Source organism: Mastigoproctus giganteus, chromosome 8 (genome assembly GCF_048544385.1).
Source record: "Mastigoproctus giganteus isolate SK-2022 chromosome 8, ASM4854438v1, whole genome shotgun sequence".
Taxonomy (NCBI): domain Eukaryota; kingdom Metazoa; phylum Arthropoda; class Arachnida; order Uropygi; family Thelyphonidae; genus Mastigoproctus; species Mastigoproctus giganteus.
Window position 1 is genome coordinate 43,619,254 of NC_143582.1, and position 27,231 is coordinate 43,646,484.

Sequence of the window (27,231 nt, forward strand, 5' to 3'; positions counted from 1 at the left end):
TTTTTATCTACTTCAGAGTATTCATGTACAATTTCTTGATTACTCAGAGAACTTAAGTTTGAGGTATCCTGTGCATCATGATTCTTACATGCCTTTACTTCACTGAAATCCGAAGTAAGAGAGTTTTTCTTTTCATCAGTATTGGAGATCTGAACACATTTTTTGATCACTGTCTTAGTTTTGGCAAAGCTAGATGTTAGCAATTCCTTTTCTCCTTTTTTACCAACAGTTTTTACATTTGCTGTCTTAGCTATCTGCTCCCCAGCATCTAAGTCAGTCCGTTTTGGGCCCTCTTTTCCAGCTTGCTTTAAAAAGCGCTGAGAAGCTGATTTAACTGGGAATTCGTTGTCTGAATCAGACATAATCGTGGTACGTTTTTTCCTGGCACACTTAGACAGGCGTTCTGGTGCAGATTTAGCACTCGCATCTGAGTCCATAGTCTCAGACTCAGAGTTCTGAGAGCTAGGTATGTTTTCATCCATGGGATTGAAAAAAAAAAAAAAAAAAAACACGCACAAGATATATTAATTAAAATCCTCTTCCCTGAAAGCGAAATAAGTTTATTTTGCTTTGTAGGTGAATTCGGTGGCAGGTAGCTTCTGCACAGCAGCTGGACGAAAAGAAAACTAGCAATACAGTGCTAAGATGAGTGAAGACTAATGAACATATGATATTAAGTCAAAATACTGCGATGGCGCTAGTAAATGTTTTCCGTCTCCATGACAAAATTCAAAAATGGAATATTTCAAGTCGCCATTATCATCCATACAAAGTCTATGGGATAATGGTATCTCTATGGGAGATTTCAGAGTTTTAAGTATAAGCACTATGCAATGCAATGCACGACTATGAAATCAATTACTCAGTTTGTAATATAATCTCATGCAAATAATTCCACAACCTCACGGTCCCAACAACCAAAAATCACTATGCACTATGCAATGCAATGCAATGTACGACTATGAAATCAATTACTCAGTTTGTAATATAATCTCATGCAAATAATTCCACAACCCCACGGTCCCAACAACCAAAAAATCACCTATGAACTCACCACAACTTTAACTTCTAAGAACACATATTTATACATAGGGGGGTTGTCAATGAACACATTAAATATCTCAAAAAGCAGGAGCACATTCACTACACATGAGCCACACTGGACGACACCTAACCTACACAACACAAACATCAGCAGATGCTCCTATGCAATCTAAGTGAAAGAGGAAAATGAAAAACATATGCTAAAATATGATTGTTAAATAAGGTAGCCACTCTTTAATAAAAAGTACAGCAAAGTAAAAAGACAAAATTCAAATTTCTGTGTCTACCCCCCAGCGAATTGATGATTCTAAACAATATACAATTAAACTAAAACCAAATCATACTAATATAAAACACTAATGGTATCATTTACAGAGAAAATGAATTAAACAACAAAGCAATACATAACCAGACACATGTGCACTACTTACCTGTGCTCTCCAGTTTGGCCACATATAAATACCAAGTTCCAGCAATAAAAAAGGGAGAAGTCTATTCTAGAAAAAGAAACCAAGTATTCAGCTGAAATGTTAGGTATTTTATTTATTTATTTTAAAATGCTATATTCATGTAATTAAGACCAGTCATACATGGAGTGTCTGTAAACCTCTTTTACAAAACTAAAATTTTGTGAGAATAGCTACATGATATAAACCTGAAACCAATTCCAGGCAATAGAGGATACTTTCAAGTTCTTATTCACTAACCAGAAAATGCATGTACTACAGCAGAGGCATAATTGCAAAACTGTAATCACGGTGAAATTTACCACTGGATATTGTTGGGATAGCAGAGACATGGTGTCACACAGAAACAAGAAATGCAGAACTGGAATTTGGGGAGTACAATGTGTACAATAAGGATAGACAGAATAGAAAGGGAGGAGGTGTTATGTTGTTAATTAAGAAAAACATAAAACCAAAAGAAGTGCACCCAGTTGATATAGATGAACAGTGTACTGTTGAGTCAGTTTGGTGTGACATAAGCACTGCAAAAGCAAAAATAAGAGTAGGAGTGTGTTATAGGCCTAATGACTCGATTGAGGACAATGAACAATTGTACAGAGAAATAGAATGGGCTAGTAAATCGGAATGTCTTATAATGGGGGATTTTAACTTCCCAGATATTGAGTGGAACTTGTGGGTTGGTCACTCACACACTAGTCAGAGTTTTGTGGATTTATTGGATGATTGTTTACTGCAGCAGCATATTCGAGAGGCAACCAGAGAGAGTAATACTCTTGATTTGGTTATCAGCAGTGATCATTCGTGTATTAAGAATTTGAAGATAAAGGAACCACTAGGTGGCAGTGATCACAGTGTACTGATGTGGGATTTACTTAAAGATTTAATTACCATCGGGTAAAGCAAAGGGTTTTTGCTTCTGTAAAGGTGAGTACAGTGGTCTCAGAAAGTTTTTAAATTCTGTACAGGGGATCAACTAACGATGTTACCAACAGTAAATTCAAAGTGGGAAGCATTCAAGAAATTAATCGTGGATGCTACTAAAAGTTTCATACCTATTAAGAAATATTGTTCAAGGTTTAGGCCTAAATGGTTATCAAATGAACTAATGAGACTCGTAACAGAGAAGAAAAATGCATGGGATGCATATAAATTATCAAGCGACTCAGAAGCCTATGGCAGATATAAGCTAGTCAGTAATCAGGTCACAAAGGTTAGGCAGGCAAAGGCAGATTACGAGAAATCCTTGGCAAAAGATGCTAAGAAAAACAGCAAGGATTTCTTTACTTATATAAACTCTAAAAGGAAGGGGATGAATCTGATTGGTCCACTTGACATCGATGGTTCGACTGTTGATGATCCTGCTCAAATAGCAAACAAATTGAATGAGTATTTTGCATCTATATTCACACACGAGGAATTATTAAGGTTTGAAAATGGCAGAAGGTTATCAAATTGTAGCAGGATACTTAATGATTTTGTAATAACTGAGAGCAAAGTGGAGGAGAAATTGTTGAAGTTAAACATAAGAAAAGCACCTGGGGTGGATGGGATCTATCCAGTTATATTAAAGGGCAGCAAAGCAACTAAGCAAACCCTTATCCATAATTATGAGAGCATCCTTGGGCTCAAGGGAGTTTCCCACGGCCTGGAGATGTGCAAATGTATCCCCAATCCACAAAGGGGGATTGAAGGGTAACACAAGTAATTACAGACCAGTTAGTTTAACTTCTGTTCCGGGTAAAATAATGGAGTCACTGGTTAAAGATGCATTTCAGGATCATCCAGACAAGACTGACAATAATTCAGACACAGCATGGTTTGTTAAGGGAAAGTCTTGTCTGACAAATTTGATAGGATATTATGATGTGGTTACAAAGGAACTGGATGCAAAAAATAATTTTGATTTCAGGAAAGCTTTTGACACTGTTGCGCATGGAAGACTATTGTACAAATTGGAACAGAATTGTATTAAGGGTAAGTTGCTACAATGGATAAAAGGATGGTTAAGTGGGAGAAGACAGAGGGTGGAAATCAATGGGTGCTGCTCTTCATGGACTAATGTTATCAGTGGAGTCCCACAGGGTTCGGTGTTAGGTCCACTGTTGTTTTGTATATATATCAATGATATTGATGAAGGTATATAAGGCTTAATGTTGAAGTTTGCAGATCATACAAAGGTTGGCAGGGTTGTTAATGACAACAATGGCAGTGTACTACTGCAACAGGATCTAAGAAGTGGCAACTGAAGTTTAACCTTGACAAATGCAAAGTACTGCATATGGGTAGAAGTAACCCCAGAGAAACGTACCAACTGTGTGGTACTACACTTAAGGTGGTAGAAAATGAAAAAGACCTGGGAGTAATTGTGCAGTCAGATATGAAGTTTTTTGAGCAATGCAGACAGGCTGCCAGGGCAGGTCATGGGGTTTTGTCAATGATATATAGGAATTTTACTAGCAGGGAGAAGGAGGTGATTGTCCCTCTGTATAAGGGACAATCACAACGCCTTGAGTACTGTGTACAGGTCTGGAGGCCTCATTTTAGGAAGGATGTAGATTTGCTTGAGTGTGTACAGAGAAGGGCAACAAGATTGGTGAGGGGAATGAAGGGATCCTCTTACCAAGAAAGGCTTAAGTTCTGCAAATTACAGTGGCTGGAGACTAGGCACCTGTGCAGTGATCTGATTGAGGTGTATAAGGCCTTGAATGGGTTGAGCATGCCGAATTCTGATGGGATCCTTCCACTTGTTCCGATTACGAACCTAAGGGGGCATAAATTCAAATTAAGAAAAGACAGATGTAGATTAGATGTGCGGAAATTTGCCTTTAGCCAGCGGGTGGTTAATTGCTGGAACAAACTTACATCTGTTGTTGTGGAAGTTGATAGGTTGAATAAATTTAAGGAGGAACTGGACAGGCATTTGGAGGGAATGGTGTGATATTTTTTTTTTTTTTTTTTTGGCTGATGCTGCATAAGCTTATACACTTGCTTTCTTGCATCACATGCCACTACCTACTACTACCAACCTCAAGAAGAAGAAGGTGCATACTTTGGTTCAACAAGCTGTAATCTGAAATCACTGTTAATGCAAAATTATTAACACAGTTTAAAAAGAAACCACTAAGTAGATCTAGATCTGTAATGTTATAGAAAATTCATAAAGGGTACTTTGTCAGCCAAGGTGGTGGGTAAACATAGGTCAGTGAGGGTGCAATGAAGCTGATTTGGGGAAGTTTTATAAAAAGCCCAGAGAAATCCATATGATGTGTCAGTCATGACCTCAACACATAAGGTCAACAGTGTGTGTGCGCGTGCGTGCTTGTAATATGTTATGTTCTGTAACTTGTATGGACGTTGCTGCTCAGTGAAAACACCACAAGGATGAAATTTCTGTTAAAAAATTGTTTGAGCTTATGGAAAACTGACAGTTTCCTAGAAAAAAAAATCATTTGTAGTGACAAGTGCTCTTTTAACATGGGAAAGTAAACAAGCAAAATTTGAGAATATGGGGCAAAGTAAAGGCACAAGAAATTTTGGAATACCAGTCCAACTTGATTTTCCAAGCAGATGGAGCTCCAACATATTACCTTATCACAAAGAAGTTTGTGCATATCTGAACAGAGTTTCGTGCCAAGCGGACTGGTATGGGGGGTCCAATTTTGTGGCTTCTACAAACACTTAAGACAGGAACCATTATGGAACTTAAACAACACATTTGGGAAGCAACTGGCCACACACTGACAGATATGTTGTGTGTCGAATATGGGAGGAAATGAATTATAGGCAAGACAGATGCAGAATAACTAAATATACACACACTGAAAACACCTCTAATTAAAATGCGAATATATCCTCTATCACATAGTTAGTTGAACTTCTGTTCTAGGTAAAATAATGGAGTCACTGGTTAAAGATGCATTGCAGGATCATCTAGACAAGACTGCAGCAATAATTCAGACACAGCATGGGTTTGTTAAGGGAAAGACTTGTCTGACAAATTTCATTGGATATTATGATGTGGTTACAAAGGAACTAGATGCAAAAAAATAATTTTGATATCATATACTTGGATTTCAGGAGAGCTTTTGACACTGTTGGGAATAGAAGACTACTGTACAAATTGGAGCAGAATGGTATTAAGGATAAGTTGCTACAATGGATAAAAGGTTGGGAGAAGACAGAGAGTGGTAATCAGTGGGTGCTGCTCTTTGTGGACTAATGTTATTAGTGGAGTCCCACAGGGTTCGGTGTTGGGTCCACTGTTGTTTTGTATATTTATCAATGATATTGATGAAGGTATATCAGGCTTAGTGTCAAAGTTTGCAGATGATACAAAGGTTGGCAGGGTTGTTAATGACAGTAATGTTATTAGTGTGCTACTGCAACAAGATCTAGAAAATTTGGGCAGATGGGCTGAGAAGTGGCAACTGAAGTTTTAACATTGAAAAATGCAAAGTACTGCATATGGGTAGAAGTAACCCCAGAGAAACGTACCAACAGTGTGGTACTACACTTAAGGTGGTAGAAAATGAAAAAGACCTGGGAGTAATTGTGCAGTCAGATATGAAGTTTTCTGAGCAATGCAGACAGACTGCCAGGGCAGGTCATGGGGTTTTGTCAATGATATACAGGAATTTTGCTAGCAGGGAAAAGGAGGTGATTGTCCCATTGTATAAGGCAATGGTATGGCCACACCTTGAGTACTGCGTACAGGTCTGGAGGCCTCATTTTAGGATGTAGATTTGCTTGAGCGTGTACAGAGAAGGGCAACAAGATTGATGAGAGAAATGAAGGGATCCTCTTACCAAGTGAGGCTTAAGTTCTGCAAATTGCAGCAGCTAGAGACTAGGAACCTGTGAGGTTACCTGTTTGAGGTGTATAAGGCCTTGAATGGGTTGAGCACGCTGAATTCTGAGGGGATTCTTCCACTTTTTCAGATTACGAACCTAAGGGGCATAAATTCAAATTGAAGAAAGACAGAGGTAGAACAGATGTGCGGAAATTTGTCTTTAGCCAGCGGGTGGTTAATTGCTGGAACAAACTTCCATCTGTCGTTTTGGAAGTTGAGAGGTTAAATAAATTTAAGGAGGAACTGGATAAACATTATCTAGGGAGGCTGCTGACGAGGCTAGTGGGAGCCAGACGTGTTCAAAGCCGCTAAGTGGATTTTTCTTATTTTTTGATTTGAAATTATTGTTTTTCTAAAACATCTGATTTAAATTTAGTAGTACAGCATTATTTTGTGATTTTCTGATTAATCTGGTGTATTTATTCTTTACTCGGCCTTGTAATTGCATAAAAGTATCGGTAAGGGTATCAAATCCATGTGTTACAAGTTGCAACTCCGCTGAACGAGAAGTTTTTTAGCCATATTTAGCCACTTTATTGAATATTTTTTACATCAAATTATTTTCTGTAAGTAGCTTATAGACCTAGTAAGGATCGTAAGTTATTCTGAATTGAGCCAGCGAGATTTGAAAGTTAATTAATACTTAAGCATCCGTAGATTTACCGTTCGCAATTGCCGCCTTTGTCATACAATATGTTATATACCGAACTAGATAGCGTTAGTATACTATAGGTTATAATATTGTCAGTTGATCGGTAGAATCTATTAAACTTGTTGAACTTCGTTGTCAATTAAATTGTACTTTTAACTAAATACATATAACGACTTAGATTATAAACATAACATAATTAATTAATACATAACTGATACGGAAGTTATATAAAGGGAACTCGTAGATAATTAATACTTGACACTGAAAAATATATATACTGTTATAACTGTGTTGGGATACAAGTTTAGGGTTATAATTTTGAACTGAAATTGAAATTTTATTGAAATTAATAGAAATCATGACTCAAACCAGAGCAGCAAAGCAAAAGGCTCAAGCTAATGGAAGTGCTGTGGCTCAGAGGAGAACTGAGGGGGGCAGTTGCCTTCTGAATTACAGCCTTTTAAAATGCACTGCTTGCATGATGTTTGTGGAGCATTCAGGTACGGGATGTGATATTGCCAAGGGGGATGCTTTGTGTGTGTGTGTGTGCACAATGCAAGGAATGTATCGAAATCAGGCAACAACTCAGCGTTGTTATGGGCCTATATGAGAGCTTGAAGGACACGGTGATACCCTCGAAGGAACTAAATTGAGGGGCCCCTTCAAGCTCTCAGCTGCCCACCTCAACGCCAGAGCTTCCACTTGGTCATCACGCAACACAGCGGCAACGCACAAAAGCAGAATGCGCTGGTCCCACAGGAACTAGTAGTTGTTGGTGACTATTATCAGGGAAACGGGGAACATGCTTTGTAAAAAGGATAGGTGGAACAGGACCAGGGTATGTCTGCCAGGTGCAAAGGTTGATGACGTTGTAGAGCGGATATCATCTTTTAAGGGCACAAAAGGTGATATAGTTGTACATGTTGGCACTAATGATATCAAGAGTAGGAGACCGGCAGAATTACTTAACAAGTACAGTTGAAAAAAAGCCATGAATTAGAGTTAAATTTGAAAGTGTCTGCAATTCTGCCCAGACACGATAGGAGGGAGATATGATGAGAGCCTTGTCAATCAATTCGGCCCTGGAAAGATTGTGCAAGGCTCAAGGGGTAAAATTTTTTTCAGCCTGGACTGTACTTGTTAACAGGGGAGACTGCTTCTACAGATGGCATACACTTAAATAGAAAGGGTGCAAGAATATTTGCTGATGCTATCGAGGCAGTGTTATGTGGGTCAGAAAACTGCTAGCTTGGGGGGAAGACAAAGACGAAAAAATTAGCAGTAGCCACTGGCAGAGGTGAAAGAGATTCTTGCGCTGCTTCTATTGGAAGGAACAGAAGCCTGAAAAACAAGATGCAGGATATTTCAGAGACTGCTGGGAGTCTTTGCGGTACAAGTAAACACATGGGTTGTGTTAGGGTAGCTAAGAATAGAAACAGGTGCATGTATACTTGCGTGTACACCAATGCTTGGAGTTTAGAAAATAAATTTGAAGAATTTGAGGTATTGCTCAAAACATCAAAGGCAGATATTGTTGGGATATCAGAGACGTGGTGTCATACAGATATAAGGAATGCAGAACTGGAATTTGGGGAGTACAACGTCTACAGACAGGATAGGAAGGGAGGAGGGGTTATGCTATTATTTAAGAAACACATAAAATCCAAGGAAGTGAAGCCAGTCGACATCTCTGGACAGTGCAGTGTCAAGTCAGTTTGGTGTGACATAAGCATTGGGAGATCAAAATTGAGAGTAGGAGTGTGCTATAGGCCTAATGACTCTGATGAGTATAATAAGAAACTGTACAGGGAAATAGAGTGGGCCAGTAAATCAGAGTCTTAAATTGGGAGTATTTTAATTTCCCAGATATTGACTGGAATTTGGGGACTGGTCACTCACACACTGGCAAGGCTTTTGTGGATTAATTGGATGATTGTTTTCTACCTCAGCATGTTCGGGAGGCAAGTAGAGGGAGTAATACTCTTGATTTGATTATCAGTAGTGATTCTTCATGCATTAAGAATCTGCAGATAAATGAACCACTAGGTGGCAGCGATCACAATGTGCTGAAGTGGGATTTACTCAAAGAGGTAACTACCATTAGGCGTAAAGGGAAGGGTTATTGCTTTCGTAAAGGCGACTACGATGGACTGAGACAGTATTTAAATTCTATACAGTGGGACCAACTGATGATGTTACCAACAGCAAATTCAAAATGGGAAGCATTCAAAGAACTTATCTTGGAAGCTACTAGGCTTTACATACCAACTAAGAAATATTGTTCAAGGTTTAGGCCTAAATGGATGTCAGATGAACTAATGAGACGTATGGCAGAGAAAAAAAATGCATAGGATACATACAAATTAACAAGTGACACAGAAGCCTATGATAGATACAAGTTGATCTGTAACCAAGTTACAAAGGAGGTTAGGCAGGCGAAGGCAGATTACGAGAAATCTTTGGCAAGGGATGCAAAGAAAAACAGCAAAGAGTTCTTTACTTATGTAAACTCTAGAAGGAAGGGGATGAATCAGATTGGTCCACTTGATATCGATGGGTCAACTGTTGATGTTTGTTTGTTTGTTATTTGGAGCATTAGCAACTAAGGCCATATTGCTCCGGGATATGCGGTGGTCATTCTCTGACCTTTCCGCATCCTCTGTATTTGGTGGTGACGGGCTCGAACCCCGGTCTAATCAGAAAGCGTGTGCTATGCACTGCTGCTCCTTCCCACCTGGCTACAGAGGCACCTAGGTCAACTGTTGATCCTGCTCGGGTAGCTAACAAACTAAATGAATATTTTGCATCGACATTCACACATGAGGCGTTATTCAGCGAGGGGAATGCCAGAGGTGTATTCAACTCTGGCAGTAAGCTAGAGAATCTTGTAATAACTGAGAGTAAAATGGAGGAGAAATTGTTGAAGATAAAGACAAGAAAGGCACCTGGGTTGGATGGGATCTATCCAGTTATATTAAAGGAGGCAGCAAAGGAAGTAAGCAAACCCTTAGCCATAATTATGAGAGCTTCCTTGGACACAGGGGAGGTACTCAGAGACTGGAGATGTGCAAATGTGACCCCAATTCACAAAGGAGAATCAAAGGCTGACACAAGCAATTATAGACCTGTGAGTTTAACTTCTGTTCCAGGAAAATTAATGGAGGCACTGGTTAAAGAAGCACTGCAGGGTCATCTAGACAAAACTTCAGTTATAGCTCGGACACAGCATGGTTTTGTTAAGGGGAAGTCTTGCCTGACCAATTTGATTGGATACTATGATGCAGTCACAAAAGAACTCGATTCAGGGAATAACTTTGATATTATATACTTGGATCTTAGAAAGGCTTTTGATACTGTTGCACATGGAAGACTAGGCGCCTCCGTAGCCAAGTTGGAAGGAGCAGCAGTGTAGCACACGCTTCTTGATTACACCGGGGTTCGAACCCGTCACCACCAAATATGGAGGATGCGGACAGGTCAGAGAATGACCACCGCATATCCCGGAGCAATATGGCCTTAGTTGCTAATGCTCCTAAAAACCAAAATAACTAACTAACTAACTAACATGGAAGACTGCTGCACAAATTGGAGCAGTGTGGCATTGGAGGCAAATTGCTGCTATGGATAAAGGGGTGGTTGAGGGAGAGAAGAGAGAGAGTGGTAATCAATGAACACTGCTCATCGTGGACTAATGTTATCAGTGGAGTCCCTCAGGGTTCAGTGTTGGGTCCATTATTGTTTTCTGTATTTATAAATGATATTGATGATGGTATATCAAGGTCCAAGTTTGCAGATGATACGAAGGTTGGCAGGGTTGTCAAGGACACTACTGACACTATGCTGCTGCAAGGATCTGGAAAGGTTGAGCAGATGGGCTGAGAGGTGGCAAATGAAGTTTAACATTGACAAATGTAAAGTACTACATATGGGAAACAGCAATCCCAGAGCAACGTATCAACTCTGTGGTACTACACTGACAGTGGTAGAGAATGAAAGGGACCTGGTGGTGGTTGTGCAGGCAGATATGAAGTTCTCTGAGCAGTGCAGACGGGCTGCAAGAGTAGCTTATGGTGTATTGTCAATGATATATAGGAATTTTTCTAGCAGGGATAAGGAGGTGATTATTCCCTTGTATAAGGCAATGGTCAGGCCACACCTAGAGTACTCTATACAGGTATGGAGGCCTCATTTCAAGAAGGATGTAGAGCTGCTGGAACAGTACAGAGAAAGGCAACAAGATTAGTGAATGGAACAAAGGGGTGCTTTTACGAAGAAAGGCTTAAGGTTTGCAAATTACAGTGTCTGGAGACTAGGCACCAGTGAGGTGATCTGATAGAGGTGAATAAAGCCTTGAATGGTTTGAGCATGCTCAATGCTGATGGGATTCTTCCTCTTGCTCAGAATAATCACCTGAGAGGGCATAAATTCAAATTGAGGAAAGACAGATGTAGGATAGACGTGCAGAAATTTGCCTTTAGCCAGCAGGTGGTTGGTTGGTGGAACAGACTTCCATCCCTTGTCGTGGAAGTTGATAGCTGAGCCTTAAACTTATTCCTAAATAAGTTTAAGGCTCAGCTGGACAGGTATTTCGAACGAACAGAGGGGTGAAGTGGAAGTGGTTTTTTTTTTTTTTTTTTTGGCTGATGCTGCATAAGCTTGCTTTCTTGCATCAAATGCCTCTACTAATGCTAACATTTAGAGGGAATTGTTTTGTAAAAAAAATTTTTTTTTTTTTTTTTTTTGGCTGATGCTGCATAAACTCATACACTTGCTTTCTTGCATCACATGCCAGTACTGCTACTACCTGGATGCAGTTTCGTGTTTGTGTTATGTATCTATTTACACAATAATGTTTTAATTTTTGTAAAGGAAGCTTGCAGACACCAAAGTAATTTTCCACCCCATAAAGACAATATTATATTGTCTTTATGGGGTGGAAGAAAGCTAACACCATAATTCAAATTAACAAAAAACAAAAACACACACACACACACACACAGACACAATACAAAGTTAAAATAATTTTTTATCAATACAAAATAAAATAATGACTTGATTTTTGGAACATTTTTATTGTCAGCTAATCCTTATAAAAGATATTGTCTTTATCCCGCCAAAGCCAATTTGCAAGTTGCCACAGCACCTATTATGACAGTGTTTGTCGAGTCCTGGTATGTATAATAAATGCACCCAAAATGCTAGTCTTCATATATTTGCTAGTTCTGTATCCCATGTTATGAAGGTGATTTCAAATGTGGTTTGCTAGTACCAAAAAGTTGGCAACTCCCAATACAGATTGTGTGTACTGGTCTATGTATCTAATATATACAAAAATATTAGGGAATGTAGTTAACAGCAAGTTCACCTCCATTTTTGAAAAATATATATTCAGTGGTGAGATATAGTGGGCTTGTGAGAGCTCATTGTTATTTTTTTTTGAAAATTGCGAGCCCATTGTTGAAAATTTATTTTACAAATGAAATCCAGAATTCAATTTATTAATTGAATTCAATCCAATTTTTTAATTTTTTTTTGGAAAAACAAAAAAACACCTCAGCTTCTACGGATTCTGCCAGTGTAAGGGAGAAAATTAATGTTCGTAATGAAGTTATTTCATGAAATAATTCTACGAATAGAAACATTGATAATGAGGATATTATAAATGATCATTGTGTTAGTTCTGAAGTGCAACAGCAACTTCCTGATTGCTGGAATGAAAAACAAGCATTTTTTTTTAAACTTAGTACAAATGGCTATACATCCAAAATGGAAACTTATGTTTTTCTGTTTGTGCTAAATATAAAAACTTGGGTGTCGAACGAGAAAAACATTGTAATGGTTCAAAAGAATGGATGGAAATTAACGCAGAGCCAAATGGAAAGAATAAAAATAGTAGACAGGCATCTTTATGCAAAAAAACTATCCATTCATGATGTGTCAGTGGCACATAAAAAATTCTTAAAAACACGTACTGCCAAATGTCACTGACAAACTGAATGATAAAGAAATTTGAACTGCCAAAACTTTTAATTCGGTGTATAGTCTCGTAAAAAGAAACTGGCAATGTCTGATTTGTCAGCTGAATTGGAATTACAGAATCAAAATGGTGTCGATATAGGAAGTTTCGTTGCATTCAAGGTTTTCGGGCATTAGAATCGCTGAACATATTTCAAAAGAAATACGAAGGAAATCTTTACTAAAACAGAAAACAATGCCAAAATCTGCATAATAATTGATGAGGTGACAACATTATCCAAAGTGTCTTAAATCTTTACCTACACGTTGAACTTGCTGAGCCATTTATGATTTTTATAGATCTTATTGAACTAGAAAAGACAATTGCTAAATGCATACATGCTAGCGTAATTACACCTCTAAATAGCTATGGTTTTTCCGAAAAGTATTTAAAAGAAAATCTTATCGGATTTTGTTCTGATGGTGCTATTGTAATGCTGGGGAAAAAATCTGGCGTTTCAATCACACATTACAACAATTTCCAAACATCATTATTTGGAATTGCCTGGCTCATCTTTTGAAATTAGCATTAGGTGATTCTATAAAAAATATAAAAGAAGTGAATCATTTTGAAATATTCCCAGATAAACTGTGTGCATTATATCACCAAGTTCCAAAAAACTAGCACGATTTAAGGATGATTCCTAAAGAACTTGATGTGGAAATTATAAAGATCGGCCATGCATTCGGGCCATGATGGGCAGCTTGTGGACGGAAATTACAGTTTGGAGGAATTATCTCGCTTTGTGCAAACATTTTAAATCATAAGTTGGGATTATTAAACAGATTTTTAAATCTGGAATTTCTTAACAATTTAGCACTAATGATCGACATCTTCAGGTCTCTTACCTTTCAAAAGCTTTTACAAAGTCACAGCATCACTATAGTAAAAGCAGATAAATTATTTATTCAAACTACCTATGCTATTGCTAATTTGAATATTTCTGAAGGAAATTATGAAGCTAAAATTGAGTGCATGCTGAAGTCAAAAGAATTTGAAGGAATCAAAATCAAAGGAAGAACACATTTAAAAAATTACCCCATGACATGTTACTAAACTGCTTTGTTTTATCCTTAAAGGATTAATGCAACAGAGTAATTTTAAATTAAAGAAAGAAAATAACGATATCATTGATGAGGAATTGAAAAAAATTTTCAACCTAGAAATATGGAAGAACTTTCCCAGAAATTTTCCCAGAACCTACCCAGAAATATGGAAGAACTTTCATCTCTATGGCAAGAGGGTGAAAAAGGAATAAGAAATTTAAGTTTTCTAATAAAATATGAAATAAAAATTAACGATTTCAGAGATTTTGTTTAAAGACAGTTAATCTTTAAAATTGGGTGACATTCCCTTTTCAATTAAAAAAAGCCAGAAATATCCTTGAAACTACTGCAATTAGCAGTGCTGAAGCTGAGCAGGCTCTCAGCATAATGAATAATATTGTAACAATAAAAAGAACATCTTTGACAATTAAACACATTACAGATAGGATGACCATAAATTTAATGGAAAACCAATGCTTCAATTTGATTCGGATCATTACATCAGATCTTTCCCAGTAACATAACTCAGCTATTGAGCAAAGCAGATCAACAACAAATATTAATAAAGAAATAAATTCTATATGGCAATTTTTAGAATAAATTTTTCTTGAATATTTTGTAAACATTTTTTTTCATGTAATCTGTGATTTTTTGTGTACCTTTTCTAGAATAGTTTTTTTTTTTTATGTAATATTTGTTTTTATATACAAAACATTCTTATATTTTGTGATAGTCTTTTATGTTATTTGCAATATGGGAAATATTTTGTGTTATTTTTAATTCGCAATAATAAAATTTTATTATGATAAAATGTATCTATTATATTTTCCTAGTTGTAAAAAAAAGAAGAATAAAAAGTTGGCAAAACTGTGAGTCCATTGTTAAAATATTCACAGCTCACCACTGGATATACTGTTGTATAAATAGTATCAGTGGTCTCTGGGTGGGTTTTTCAGAATGATCCTGCTGCTTCTTGAATGGATTGTGGAGGACAAATTGGAGCAGTGTGGCATTGGAGGCAAATTGCTGCTATGGATAAAGGGATGGTTGAGTGGGAGAAGACAGAGAGTGGTAATCAATGGACACTGCTCATCGTGGACTAATGTTATTAGTGGAGTCCCTCAGTGTTGGGTTCATTGTTGTTTTCTGTATTTATAAATGATATTGATGATGGTATATCAAGCTTAATGTCCAAGTTTGCGGACGAAAGAAAGGTTGGCAGGATTGTTAAGGACACTAATTACAGTATGCTGCTGTAACAGGATCTAGAAAAGTTGAGCAGGTGGGCTGAGAGATGGCAAATGAAGCTTAACATTGACAAATGTAAGTACTACATATGGGAAGCAGTAACCCCAGAGTGAAGTATCAATTCTGTGGTACTACACTGACAGTGGTAGAGAATGAAAAGAACCTGGGGGTAATTGTGCAGGCAGATATGAAGTTTTCTGAGCAGTGCAGATGGTCTGCAAGAGTAGCTCATAGTGTCTTGTCAATGATATACAGGAATTTTTCTAGCAGGGATAGGGAGGTGATTATTCCCTTGTATAAGGCAATGGTCAGGCCACACCTTGAATGTGGCCTGACCATTGCAAAGCAAACCTAGTATCACTAAACCAATATGGCTTCAGACTGGGGCATTCCACGGTTGATGCTCTACAGGCACTGCTCACTGAGTCCTGCCAAGCAGACAGGAAATACTTGCTGATGATTACAATAGATTTCGTGGGGCTGTTCGACATACTATGGTGGCCAAGCATCCTCCGCAGACTCAGGCAAACAAATGTACCGGACAATCTGTTCAATATCATGAAAAGCTACCTCTCAAATAGGGTGATCACAGTAAACACTCCTTATCAGAAACTCACAAGACGGATACACCGTGGCTGCCCACAGGGCTCGGTTCTGGGGCCGACCTTATGGAACATGGCGATGGACGAATTTCTATGCCTTGACCTCAGGGAGGTTCGTTCACAAGTCTTCGCTGATGATCTCATCCTGACAGTGGCTGCAAATTCCAGGGCCCAGCTTGAGACCTTGGCAAACCACGCACTCCAAATCCTCCAGGACTCAGCAAAAACACACTGCCTGACCATATCACCATCAAAAACAAACTCTGCTTCTTAAAGGAACTCTCTGTATTACAAGACCATAAAGTTGTCGGAGCAACTCAAATATCTTGTCATAGTACTAGACAGAAACCTCTCCTTCCAAGCTTATCTCAAATACATCAGAACCAAAGTAAGAAACTATACTGCCATGGTTGCTAGGATCTCCCATCGGGACTGGGGTCTCAACAAGCGAACCCTCTCACTGTATTACAAGGCTATCTTCATTCCTGTGATTACGTATGCAGCCGGAGTTTAGTTTGGAAAGGCTACGACTGCAGTAAACAGACGAATCCTGGATTCCACTCAACGCATGGCCCTGCTCTCCATCTTTCGTGCCTGCTGCACTGTGAGTACTCATGCCCTTCAGGTCCTGGTGGGGTGCCTGCCCCCTCAACCCGGAGGTGGTGAGAATTGGAATGTTGTATCATCTTTCTAAGGACGTGTCTCAGACCTGCTTGGGATTCGAGCTGAATCTTACCAACAACCAAAAAACAGAGAAGAGGAGACTTCGAGCACACATGCAGCAGGTGTGGCAGGACCACTGGACAAATTCAACCAAGGGGGAAATCACCAGGAGATTCATCCCAGATATTAGCAGAGTCTATCCAAAATCCCCAACACGATTTTCTCCAGGTCTGTACGCTACGTATTTGCTTACTGGCCATGGTGCAATAAAGGCAAAACTAACAACCTTTGACCTAGAAGAGGACCTAACGTGCTCCTGTGGAGGAAATGAGGACCTGGGATTACCTCATGCACAAGTGCTCCTTCTACGATGACCTCCGCTGCCAGCTTATCACAAAGCTGACTTATATACCAAAAGGCAAAGAAAACCACCTACCAGATACTAAGGAACAGTATCAAGCTCTCATCAACTACGCACAGCAGCTTTTCTTGAAGAGAAGACAACTAATCGCAGAAACGTGATAACCCTCTACTAAATGAACCCAGGGACCATGATGGCACTGGAACAAGGCAGCAAAACTTGACCAGCATTACCATCATTGGTGAGAACTACCATACATTCTCTAAAGATGTCACCCACCAAAGATAACTACCAAGTGAACAACAACTTGCCTAGGAACCACCACCGGAATGTTCCATAACCTTTGAATAGAGACAACCCACAAATTAAGACAATCTACGAAAGACAAAAGGTTCGTATACTACTGGACTTCACTCTTATGGATGTGACCAATAAGACAATCTCCTAGATGAAGACTGACAATGCCACTGGTGCACCACTAGATGTCAACTGCTTTCCCTGGCTACCTGGCATTCTAACTGGGTCCTTAACTCGGTTCACTTTAAACCACTCTCCCCTAGTAGGGAGAGGTAGGGGACGGGTTTCTGTCTCCTCCCCCTCCCTTCCTTTTTCTCCTGGTGGGGCCAGGAGAAAAAGGTCAGTCCCCACTGACCTTTCTGGGGTTGCCTTCCCTATCATCTCCATATTTCTATCCCCCCCTTCTTCAGTCTTCACCCCCTACTCTAACAGAATATGTTTTTTTTTTTTTTTTTTTTTAGGCCCTTGCCACTGAAATCTTAGGAAATTAGGTGGCAGGGCCTGCTAGAGTACTTACTTCTAATGCAATCCGTCTATGCCTGACCTGCCTCCTTGGGGCTAAGTGTGGGCAACAAGGGGTCCCACTAGGAGCCCAACGGCTGAGATCACCTCATGCATGAGTGCCACCTCGAAGGTCAGACACAGAGATGGGGGAAACCCCTGGGGCTGTTAGACAATGAACACTTTACTGCACTTTTACCTAACAACGCACAACTCACGCTTCTGTCTTTTACAGAGTTCTGTTTAATCACACACAGAAGCAAAGGTACAGTTGCAGAAAACCACTGGTGGCACCCCAACACAAACACCATGTCATGGGGGTAGATAATTCTCAATTATAACCTAGCCCTCTCTAACCCTCTCAAACAGGAGAAGAAGAAGAATATTTCAGTGCATCTTATCCAATATTAGCAAAATGAATGGAACCAATCAACTAAGAGCAGTGAAACAAAATGCTTTATTCCAAATGCAATACTCACCTATCCTAAACATCCCCTATGGTTCTTCTTGGAGTTCTATGCCACATATACAGGGTGTTTCAGTTAAACGTTTCAGAACTTCTAAGAGGGGTAGGGTACATCCTGACAACTCGAAATCATATAGCAATGTGGGGTCGGAAATGCTTTCCTGAAGCGGTGTTGTACACAGAAGCACCATAAAGAAAAGAGACCGTAAGTGAGAAATCGTTTTAATAATACATGAAAAGAAGCAAAAGGTACATGGATTAAAGTAAGTGTTCGAAGTTTCTTCCACGGGCTAGAATGCACGCCTCACATCTCCGACGCATGGACATCCGAACATTCTGGAATACTCCAGGCGAATTTCGAATTTCTTCGGCAGCTACTGCGATTCTTGCAACCAGCTCCTCAGCATTGTCAACAGGGGTGTCATAAACTAGCGATTTCATATGACCCCAGAAATAAAAATCAAGACATGATAGGTCGGGTGACCGAGCAGGCCAACGCACGGGACCACCACGTCCGATCCACTGTTGACCAAATGTGACATCCAGGTAGTTACGAACATCTCCGCTATAATGGGCAGGGGCTCCATCGTGTTGGAACCACATTGTCTGTTGCGTCGATGCAGAAATCTGTTCATCTCTCATAAGTTGATAGGTCCGGTTAGACGACACGGTAACAGGTAAGGTCCGATGAGGTGATCTCCCATAATACCGGCCCATACATTGACCGAAAATCGAATCTGTGCTGCACGACGTCGTATTGCATGCGGGTTCTCGACCGCCCAGATATGGTCGTTATGCGTGTTGAAAATTCCTTCCCTTGTGAAGGATGCCTCATCGGAAAACAACACTTCAGCAGGAAAAAGGGGATTTGTAGCACATTTTCCAAGGTACCACTGTGCGAAAGCAATACGAGGTGCATAATCCTCCGGTTGCTGTGTCTGGACACGCTGCACGTGAAACGGATGCATGTCTTGTTCTCGGAGGATCCTCCAGACGCTGCAATGGGAAACCCCGACTGCGTTTGCTAGACTTCGTGTACTCGTTCTTGGATTCCCCTGTACATGCTGCAGCACATTCTGTTCGACGGCTGGAGTCCGTGCTGTTCTTACCCTGTCCCTGTCAGCTCTTTCAAATGAACCTCTCTCAGCTAACCTCTGGTGCAGTCTTGCAAAGAAATTATGACTGGGAATACGCCTCGTCGGATATCGTTCCGCGTACAAACGCTGTGCGGCTGGCCCACTACAATTTGCAGCCCCGTACGCCAAATGCATATCGGCTAACTCAGCATTCGTGTAATCATCCATCCTACTAACTTGGCATTCTTGTTCAAGAAATTCGAAATTCGCCTGGAGTATTCCAGAATGTTCGGATGTCCATGCGTCGGAGATGTGAGGCGTGCATTGTAGCCCGTGGAAGAAACTTCGAACACTTACTTTAATCCATGTACCTTTTGCTTCTTTTCATGTATTATTAAAACGATTTCTCACTTACGGTCTCTTTTCTTTATGGTGCTTCTGTGTACAACACCACTTCAGGAAAACATTTCCGACCCCACATTGCTATATGATTTCGAGTTGTCAGGATGTACCCTACCCCTCTTAGAAGTTCTGAAACGTTTAACTGAAACACCCTGTATAATCAATGGCCATGGATCACTCAACTCCAAACTTGCAGAACTTGGAGTTACAGAAAATCTACTCTGCAACTGCAGAATGCTGGAGGACTGGGAACATGTCCTTTACATTTGTCATCATTACCATCCATTTAGATGCAAGATGCTTCAATCACTAGGTTCTCTTCCTCACGGCAAAGAATTCTTTTTCATCACAAACAAGGATCACTACAAGGAACTTTCTGCATTTTCCCAGGCTGCATTTTCACACAAAAGAACAAACCTCAGAAGAATTTAACCTGCATGAACTTCACCACATGAAGACAATGTTGATGCCCTGGTTACTGGACACAGGATCCTTGACCTATTCACCTGTGTACTGTACAGTGGGTCAGGTATTGCTGACACCTGACTTCAGGCGTGGGAGGCCAAATTGGTGCTCTACTTTACAGGGCATGCTAGCCCTGCAATCTTTCTACTTTCTCTGTATCTGGGTGGGAAACCCACCCAGACACAGAGAAACCTAGGGAGATCCAACTCTTTGGTTCCTCCCTACCTCTCTCTCCCTCAGAGGATGTCTTCTTTCCTCATCTTCCTAGTTCTTACCCACTTTCACTCCCACTCTTTTGCTATCACCCTTACTCACACTTTTTTTTTTTTTTACTTGGTCTCTGTTCAGGAAGCTCAAGCAACCCTGGCAGAGACTAGCCAGAGAAAATGGACTGCTCGGCTCATCTCCCAGTGGTGGTGGTGGCAGACAACATAGAGTCCCACTGGAGCCCTGCAGCCAAGTAGCCAGAAACATAACAGAACATAGCAAAACTCTAACATAAACCACACACTACACTCAATTCTTGTTTTTACAGAACACTGTATTTCTTCACAAGAGTACTTATGGTGCAGATGTGGGAAACCACTGGTGGCACCTTACCCCAAACACTATGCCACTATGGTGCTAGATCAAACAATGTCATGTTTGATCACAAATGTCTTCACAAGTTTGGAATGGGCACGGCATTCTCATACGACAAGAACCAGATGCCTTCCTCTTGAAATTGCAGCCTCACATGGAAAATGCACTTCAATAGTCCTTGAAGCACCTGTACGTAGAATGCAGCACTGGCTCCCTTTCAGGTACAATTTCCTTGTGAATCACAGCATGTTTGTCAAAAAACATGATCGGCATCACTTTGATCTGGGACTTCTGTAAATGAAACTTTCTGAGCCTTAGTGATAATTTTGAAGTACACTGGATGCTCTGATGCTTTGTCTCTGGGTCATACTGAAACACCCAACACTCAGCTCCAGTGACAATACAGTTAAGGAAATTAGGATTATCTTGTTAAGTGTAGATGGTCTTCACATAACACTCTTCGATGCTTCTACTCATCCGTGAAGCTTTTATCCCTCCATATTTCCTTTCAACAAAAATTTTATATTTTTTCTGGGCTCTCCCTGGACGTTTCCAGCCACCCCAAGGTTTGCTCTGCCAGAGCTTTCACTCCATACTGACAGGCCCACTTCCTTGTGGCAATGGGCAGTAAACTAGGGGCTTTTATGTTCCACATAAGCCCCTACTAAGAGGACAGATGAACAACAGACCAACACAATCCTCACTAACACTACATAAACACACACTAATCTACACTATCTGGCCTTTACAGTGTTTGTATTCATCACAGTGTTAAACACAGTTGGGGGAACCTCCTAGAGCTACATTCAGGGGTTTCCCTGGAGTAGAACGAGTTTCCAACCTTTTTTTTAATAGCAGCACCCCTAAATAATTTATTTTATCTTGTGGCACCCCTATTCAATTTTCTGCCTATTAGATCCGATTCTCTCTCTGCATATATATATATATATATATATATACGTTTACAATAGTTCGATTTTCTTAAGTACTGGTGTTTTATACATATAGGTATTGGCATTAATACAATACTGGTCTTTAAGTTAGCCTAGTCTCGGTTATCTTAAATTCACATGGCCTATACATTTAGGAACTTATTGCGTATTGCTAAAGAAATTTTCATGATAATTACTGATGAAAATTTTTTATGTATCTGTAGCAATAGGTAATCATCAATACTATTTTATAACTATATAATAATATTTATACAATTTATACATTTTTGCTTTACATCACGTGGCCGTCAATCCCCTACTTCATCGAGGGCTTTGAGTGGATTAACAGCCCATTCGATGTAATGCTTTTTTACTCACCCGTTTCTGTTTGTATCTATCACAGCTTTGCTATTTTATTTAATTCTGGATACTAAGGACTTATGTTTATATTAATTTTCTTAATTATTGTTAGCTAAACTAGTATTAATTATGAATTAGTTAATTTTTTACAATCTCTTCAGCAACTGTGATAGAATACACAAAGCCCAACGGGTAAGCATTTTATATTGTTATACTACAACTACTTACTTAAATGTGGTCCAGTGGAGGTCGTGGAGTCGAAAAGGGAATTTCCCGCTTTTAATTTGGTTTTATGTATGGTAATTTTTATGGCGCAGTCGCATTAGCATTTCACTGTGTGCTGATGTCGCATTGGCCGAAGTCCCCGATTTTAAAGCCAATGCCTATTATGGTGGTTTGTTGTTGGTTCGATGAAATTCTGTTAAATTTCTGTAGTTTTGTGTTAACTTGTGGTTAAAATTCCTGTATTTACATGTGTATTTACATTAATTTTTACATTTGTTTTATGCCTTACCTCGGATATATATATATATATATATATATAATATTAAAAAAATATGTTATATGATAGTTATTACAATAATATAGCTATAAACAAAACTACAATTCATAATACAAATTATATATATATAATCATTTTATTCTTTATACAGAGGTACTAAATAAACATCAATTATAGATCACCACAAAATTAAAAAGATATCGTACACCTTTTTATAACGAAATAAATACAGTAAACCCCCACTATTCGCAGGAGTTACGTTCCTGAGAAATGTCGCGAATACTGAGTTATGGCTCCCATAGAAATAAAGGGGTTCCGTTCCAAAGTATGAAATATATAAGAAAAACTAGTCTAAAATTTTGTCTATGTATGTATGTATTATATGTACCTTCATAATATGACTATGTACATAGACAGTACATAGTGAAATGCAAGCATATGGCATCGAAATGAAAATAAGAAACAATTTAATATTAAATGTAATATTTATTAGAAATTTCAAACATATCTTTCAAACTAGTGACTTTGCTAGCAAAAAAACTTATCCCGCCAGTGCGATCACCAGTTTCGCTAAAGTGTTGATAAAGGAGTTTTGCCTTTTCACGAATGATGAGTGAACTTAACGGAATTTTATTTTTAAGTTCGGTCTTCTATCCACAGATTTAAAGCTTTTTCCATTTTTTCTAATTTAACATCACGAGTTACAGAGCAAATTTTTGAAGCAATTAGCGCATTTTCACGGACCCTACGGCGGATTTTTTCTTCCGATTTTTTTGATTGATCGTACCGTTGACTCATTTATTTTATAATATTTTGACACTGAGGAGACACTTTCACCATTAGAAATTTTATCTAATAACTCAATTTTATTCGCTAATGTCATCACCTTCTTTGATATTTTCACATTTCTCTTGTTATTCGTAGCCATATTTTTGTAGGGGTTAGAAAGAATTTTTCCACAATAAAGTCACTTTCTTCCGTTAACTCACTCGAAAAAGTCTGTTTTACACTGCAAAACGGTAGATTTATCATTTTTGTAAGCATATCAATTTATAAATTGATAAATTTATTCAATTTATAAGCATAGAAATTAAAAGCAAACGACGAAACCTTCCATGACAAGCGCATAACACATACTGAACAAGGATTAGCGAGAAACATCCACGCTCGCAATTTTGTCACCCCCTCTCCCCCCACCCACTGAGTGCTGTTTTAACCGGGAAAGATAATTTTAGCCACGCTCATGTGGCTCATCTTTTTTATGGCGGAAAATATTCACGGCGCTTTAAAATTCACATTTTTTTAGGTTTCATTTTATATTAAATCGGCGATCGTGAATACGCGAAACCGTGAATACAGATACCGCAAATAGCGGGGGTTTACTGTATATAAATTTTTAAAAAAATAAGTTTAGGTAACTTAAACCCAAATTACATGTCACCCCTGGAATGTTGTTGTGGCACCCCAGTTGCAAACCACTGCTATACACTATCATCCGTGAGGCTGTGCAGTACAACCTTCCTTTTTTCTAAATCTTCATACAGAGTTTAAAGAATCGTCTTCTTATTCATATCCAATTCATTAACCATCATTCTGAGGGTCAAACGATGATCTCTGCCCACAATTTCACTTTTGCAACTGTGTCCTTATTTCAAGAGGTTGAGAGATGCTCACTTCTTGGGTCATTGTGAATATCATCACATCCATCTCTGAACTGCTTATACCATTTAAACACAGTGGAATGACTTAACATTTCATCGCCATAAACATTTTAACATTTCATATGTTTCTGTTGCAAATTTTCCCAGTTTATAGCAAAATTTTATATTTGTTTGTTACTCCATTGCAATACTGTGAGATGGAACATTTAATGCTACTAATGAAACCGTTACTTGAAGCCTATCAGCCTACTGGACAATCTGTATCGCCATCTGTTGGAGGAAGTCTGGTCTGCAACATACCACTTCTGTTTATTTTCGAATTCATCAAACACAATTGCAAAAGCACCAGTCTGGAAACTTTATTGTCATACCTCATATTTATTGAAACATGCTCCTCTAAAGTTGCTCGGCCACTATATATATCTCTCTAAAATCTGTAAAATTTCTGTATATAATCTGCAAAGATAAGGTGCCATCCTTGCACTGTTGAACATGAAACTATTTTCTTTCAAAAAGTATTGTTGCTTGAACTTGTAGATCAGCTGCATAGCTAGACCCCAGTAATCCTCCATTAACATGAGTAATCAAATCAAATTAACATGAGATTCCAGCTGAAGTATCTTCTCTAGTGTAAATTCCTCCAACTCTTGTGAGGTAATAACACTAGAATCAATCGATATCAAACTTTCATTACTCCTTTCATAGCAAACCTAAAGATCTGAACAATGCTTCAGCTGCTTATCTAGAATTTGCCCATATTTCCCTTGTAAACAGTTTTTGACTCAGTCATAAATATACATACTCGAAAGTTCTCTGTGATTATCCCTCATTCATTATTATAAATTCTAGTTCCAGATGACATGTGTACAACTATTTTTTCATTACTACTAGTGACTTGTGGCAGTTCAGCGATCTACTGTGATTCATTGTGCACAAAGTCAGCATCCATGTCCTGTTGTAAGAAATTCAATAAATCAGTACACATATATCAAATATAACTCAAAACATGAAAGAACAGCAGAGGGTTCTAAGAGTTTATTTAATAGCTCCCACACAAATATCCGAGAGATAGTAATCCGGGGATCAGCACTATATGAAGAAGTACATCGATGAGCCAAAACATTACAACCAGAGAGTTGTTATGCAAATCAAAGCAACTGCAGGTGAACTATGGCGCGTGCGCAGGTCAGGACACAGTATAAAAAACACCTGATACTGAGCTCCATTAATCTGTGTTACTCTTGTTCTTCAGATGTGAAAGGCGGTGGACTTAAGCGAGTCTGACAAAGGCCAAATTGTAATGGCCAGACAACTGGGTCAGAGTATATCTGAAATGGCACGGCTGGTGGGGTGCTCACGGTCAGCCATGGTTAGTTCCTACCGAAAGTGGTCCAAGGAGGGGAGACCCACCAACCGCTGGCGAGGTGTTGGATGACCACGGCTCATTGATGCTCAAGGTGAGCAAAGGCTCTCCCGGATGGTATGTGGCAACAGAAGGGCAACTGTGGCGCAACTCACTGGTAATCGGAATACTGGTGACGGGGATAATGTGTCACAACACAGTGCATCGAAACCTGCTGAAAATGGGGCTGTGTAGCCCCAGCCGTTCCAAGTGCCCATGCTAACCACAGTTCACTGGCGACAGCGCCTACAATGGGCTCACAAGCATAGAAACTGGACCTTGAGTGATTGGAAGAAGGTCATCTGGTCTGATGAATCAAGTTTCCTGTTGCACCATGTGGATGGCTGGGTACGTGTGCGTCGTTTACCTGGGGGAAGTGATGGTGCCTGGAAGCACCGTTGGACAAAAACAAGCCAGAGGCAGCAGTGTCATGCTTTGGGCAATGTTCTGCTGGGATACTCTAGGTCCAGTTTGTTTGTTTGTTATTTGGTTTTTAGGGGCATTAGCAACTAAGGCCATATTGTTCCAGGGATATGCGGTGGTCATTCCCTGACCTTTCCGCATCCTCTGTATTTGGTGGTCACGGGCTCGAACCCCGGTCTAATTAAGAAGCGTGTGCTACGCACTGCTGCTCCCGCCCACCTGGCTACGGAGGCGCTTCTAGGTCCAATCATCCATGTGCCGGGCACTCTGACATCTACCACCTACCTAAACATCATTGCTGACCAGGTACACCCTTTCATGGCAACGGTCTTCCCCTCTGGTGGTGCCATCTTTCAGCAGGATAATGTGTCATGCCGCACCACCCGGGTTGTTTGAGACTGGTTTGCAGAACATAAGGAAGACTTCCAGTTATTGCCCTGGCCTCCAATTCCCCAGACATCAATCCCATCGAGCATCTGTGGTTTGTGTTGGAACAGCAACCTCGATCTGCGGTGTCTCAACCATGGACCTTACAGGAGTTAAAGGATCTGCTGGTTACGTGTTGGTACCAGATGTCACAAGGCACATTTAGAAATCTGGTAGCATCCATGCCTCGCCAGGTACAAGCTATTTTGGTTAAACATGGAGGACCAACATCACATTAGGTAGGTGGTCATAATGTTTTGGCTCATCGGTGTATAAGCAACATGCATCAGGTAACAGGACGACCACACAATATAGCTGCTGTACTGTTAACTATGAACAAGTTAAAGATACTGTAACTCGCTCAATTCTTAATCTCACAAAGATCCTTTTACTTTGTTGCAGGGCAATTCATTTATCTAATGTTCAGCTCATTTCCCTGCCTGGTTTATTTATAATTCTTGTGAAAATGAGGGATGTTTACTACTTATTCAAACTACCTTTCAACTTCTCCAATGACATGAAGTGAAGGGAACATAATAAATATCTTATAATGGAGTTATGTTTAAATTATCTTATATTTTAATCACCTGGGATTATTAAAAGCACTTGTATTTGGTTAGGTGGCAATGTTTGTTTGTTTTCAAACTGATGAAGAACAAAATGAAAAATATTTGCAATTTTCCATAACTTTCAACATACATTAAAATATTAATTTCTTCCTTACACTCAACCCTCAAACACATCTGCAATCAATTCCTGTTTCTTATATGTTACATCCAGTCCTATCA

The 27,231-nt window shown here is 39.4% G+C and overlaps 1 protein-coding gene across 1 annotated transcript in view; it reads right to left on the minus strand.

Annotated features, from left to right (window-relative positions):
* Nucleotides 1-27,231, minus strand: part of LOC150081495 (uncharacterized) — a 74,158-nt gene that overhangs the window by 23,928 nt on the left and 22,999 nt on the right. Inside the window, exon 3 of the mRNA XM_090379330.1 lies at nt 1,476-1,541. Within this exon, the coding sequence (XP_090235456.1) occupies nt 1,476-1,541 (66 nt within the window). The remainder of the gene's footprint in view (nt 1-1,475; nt 1,542-27,231) is intronic.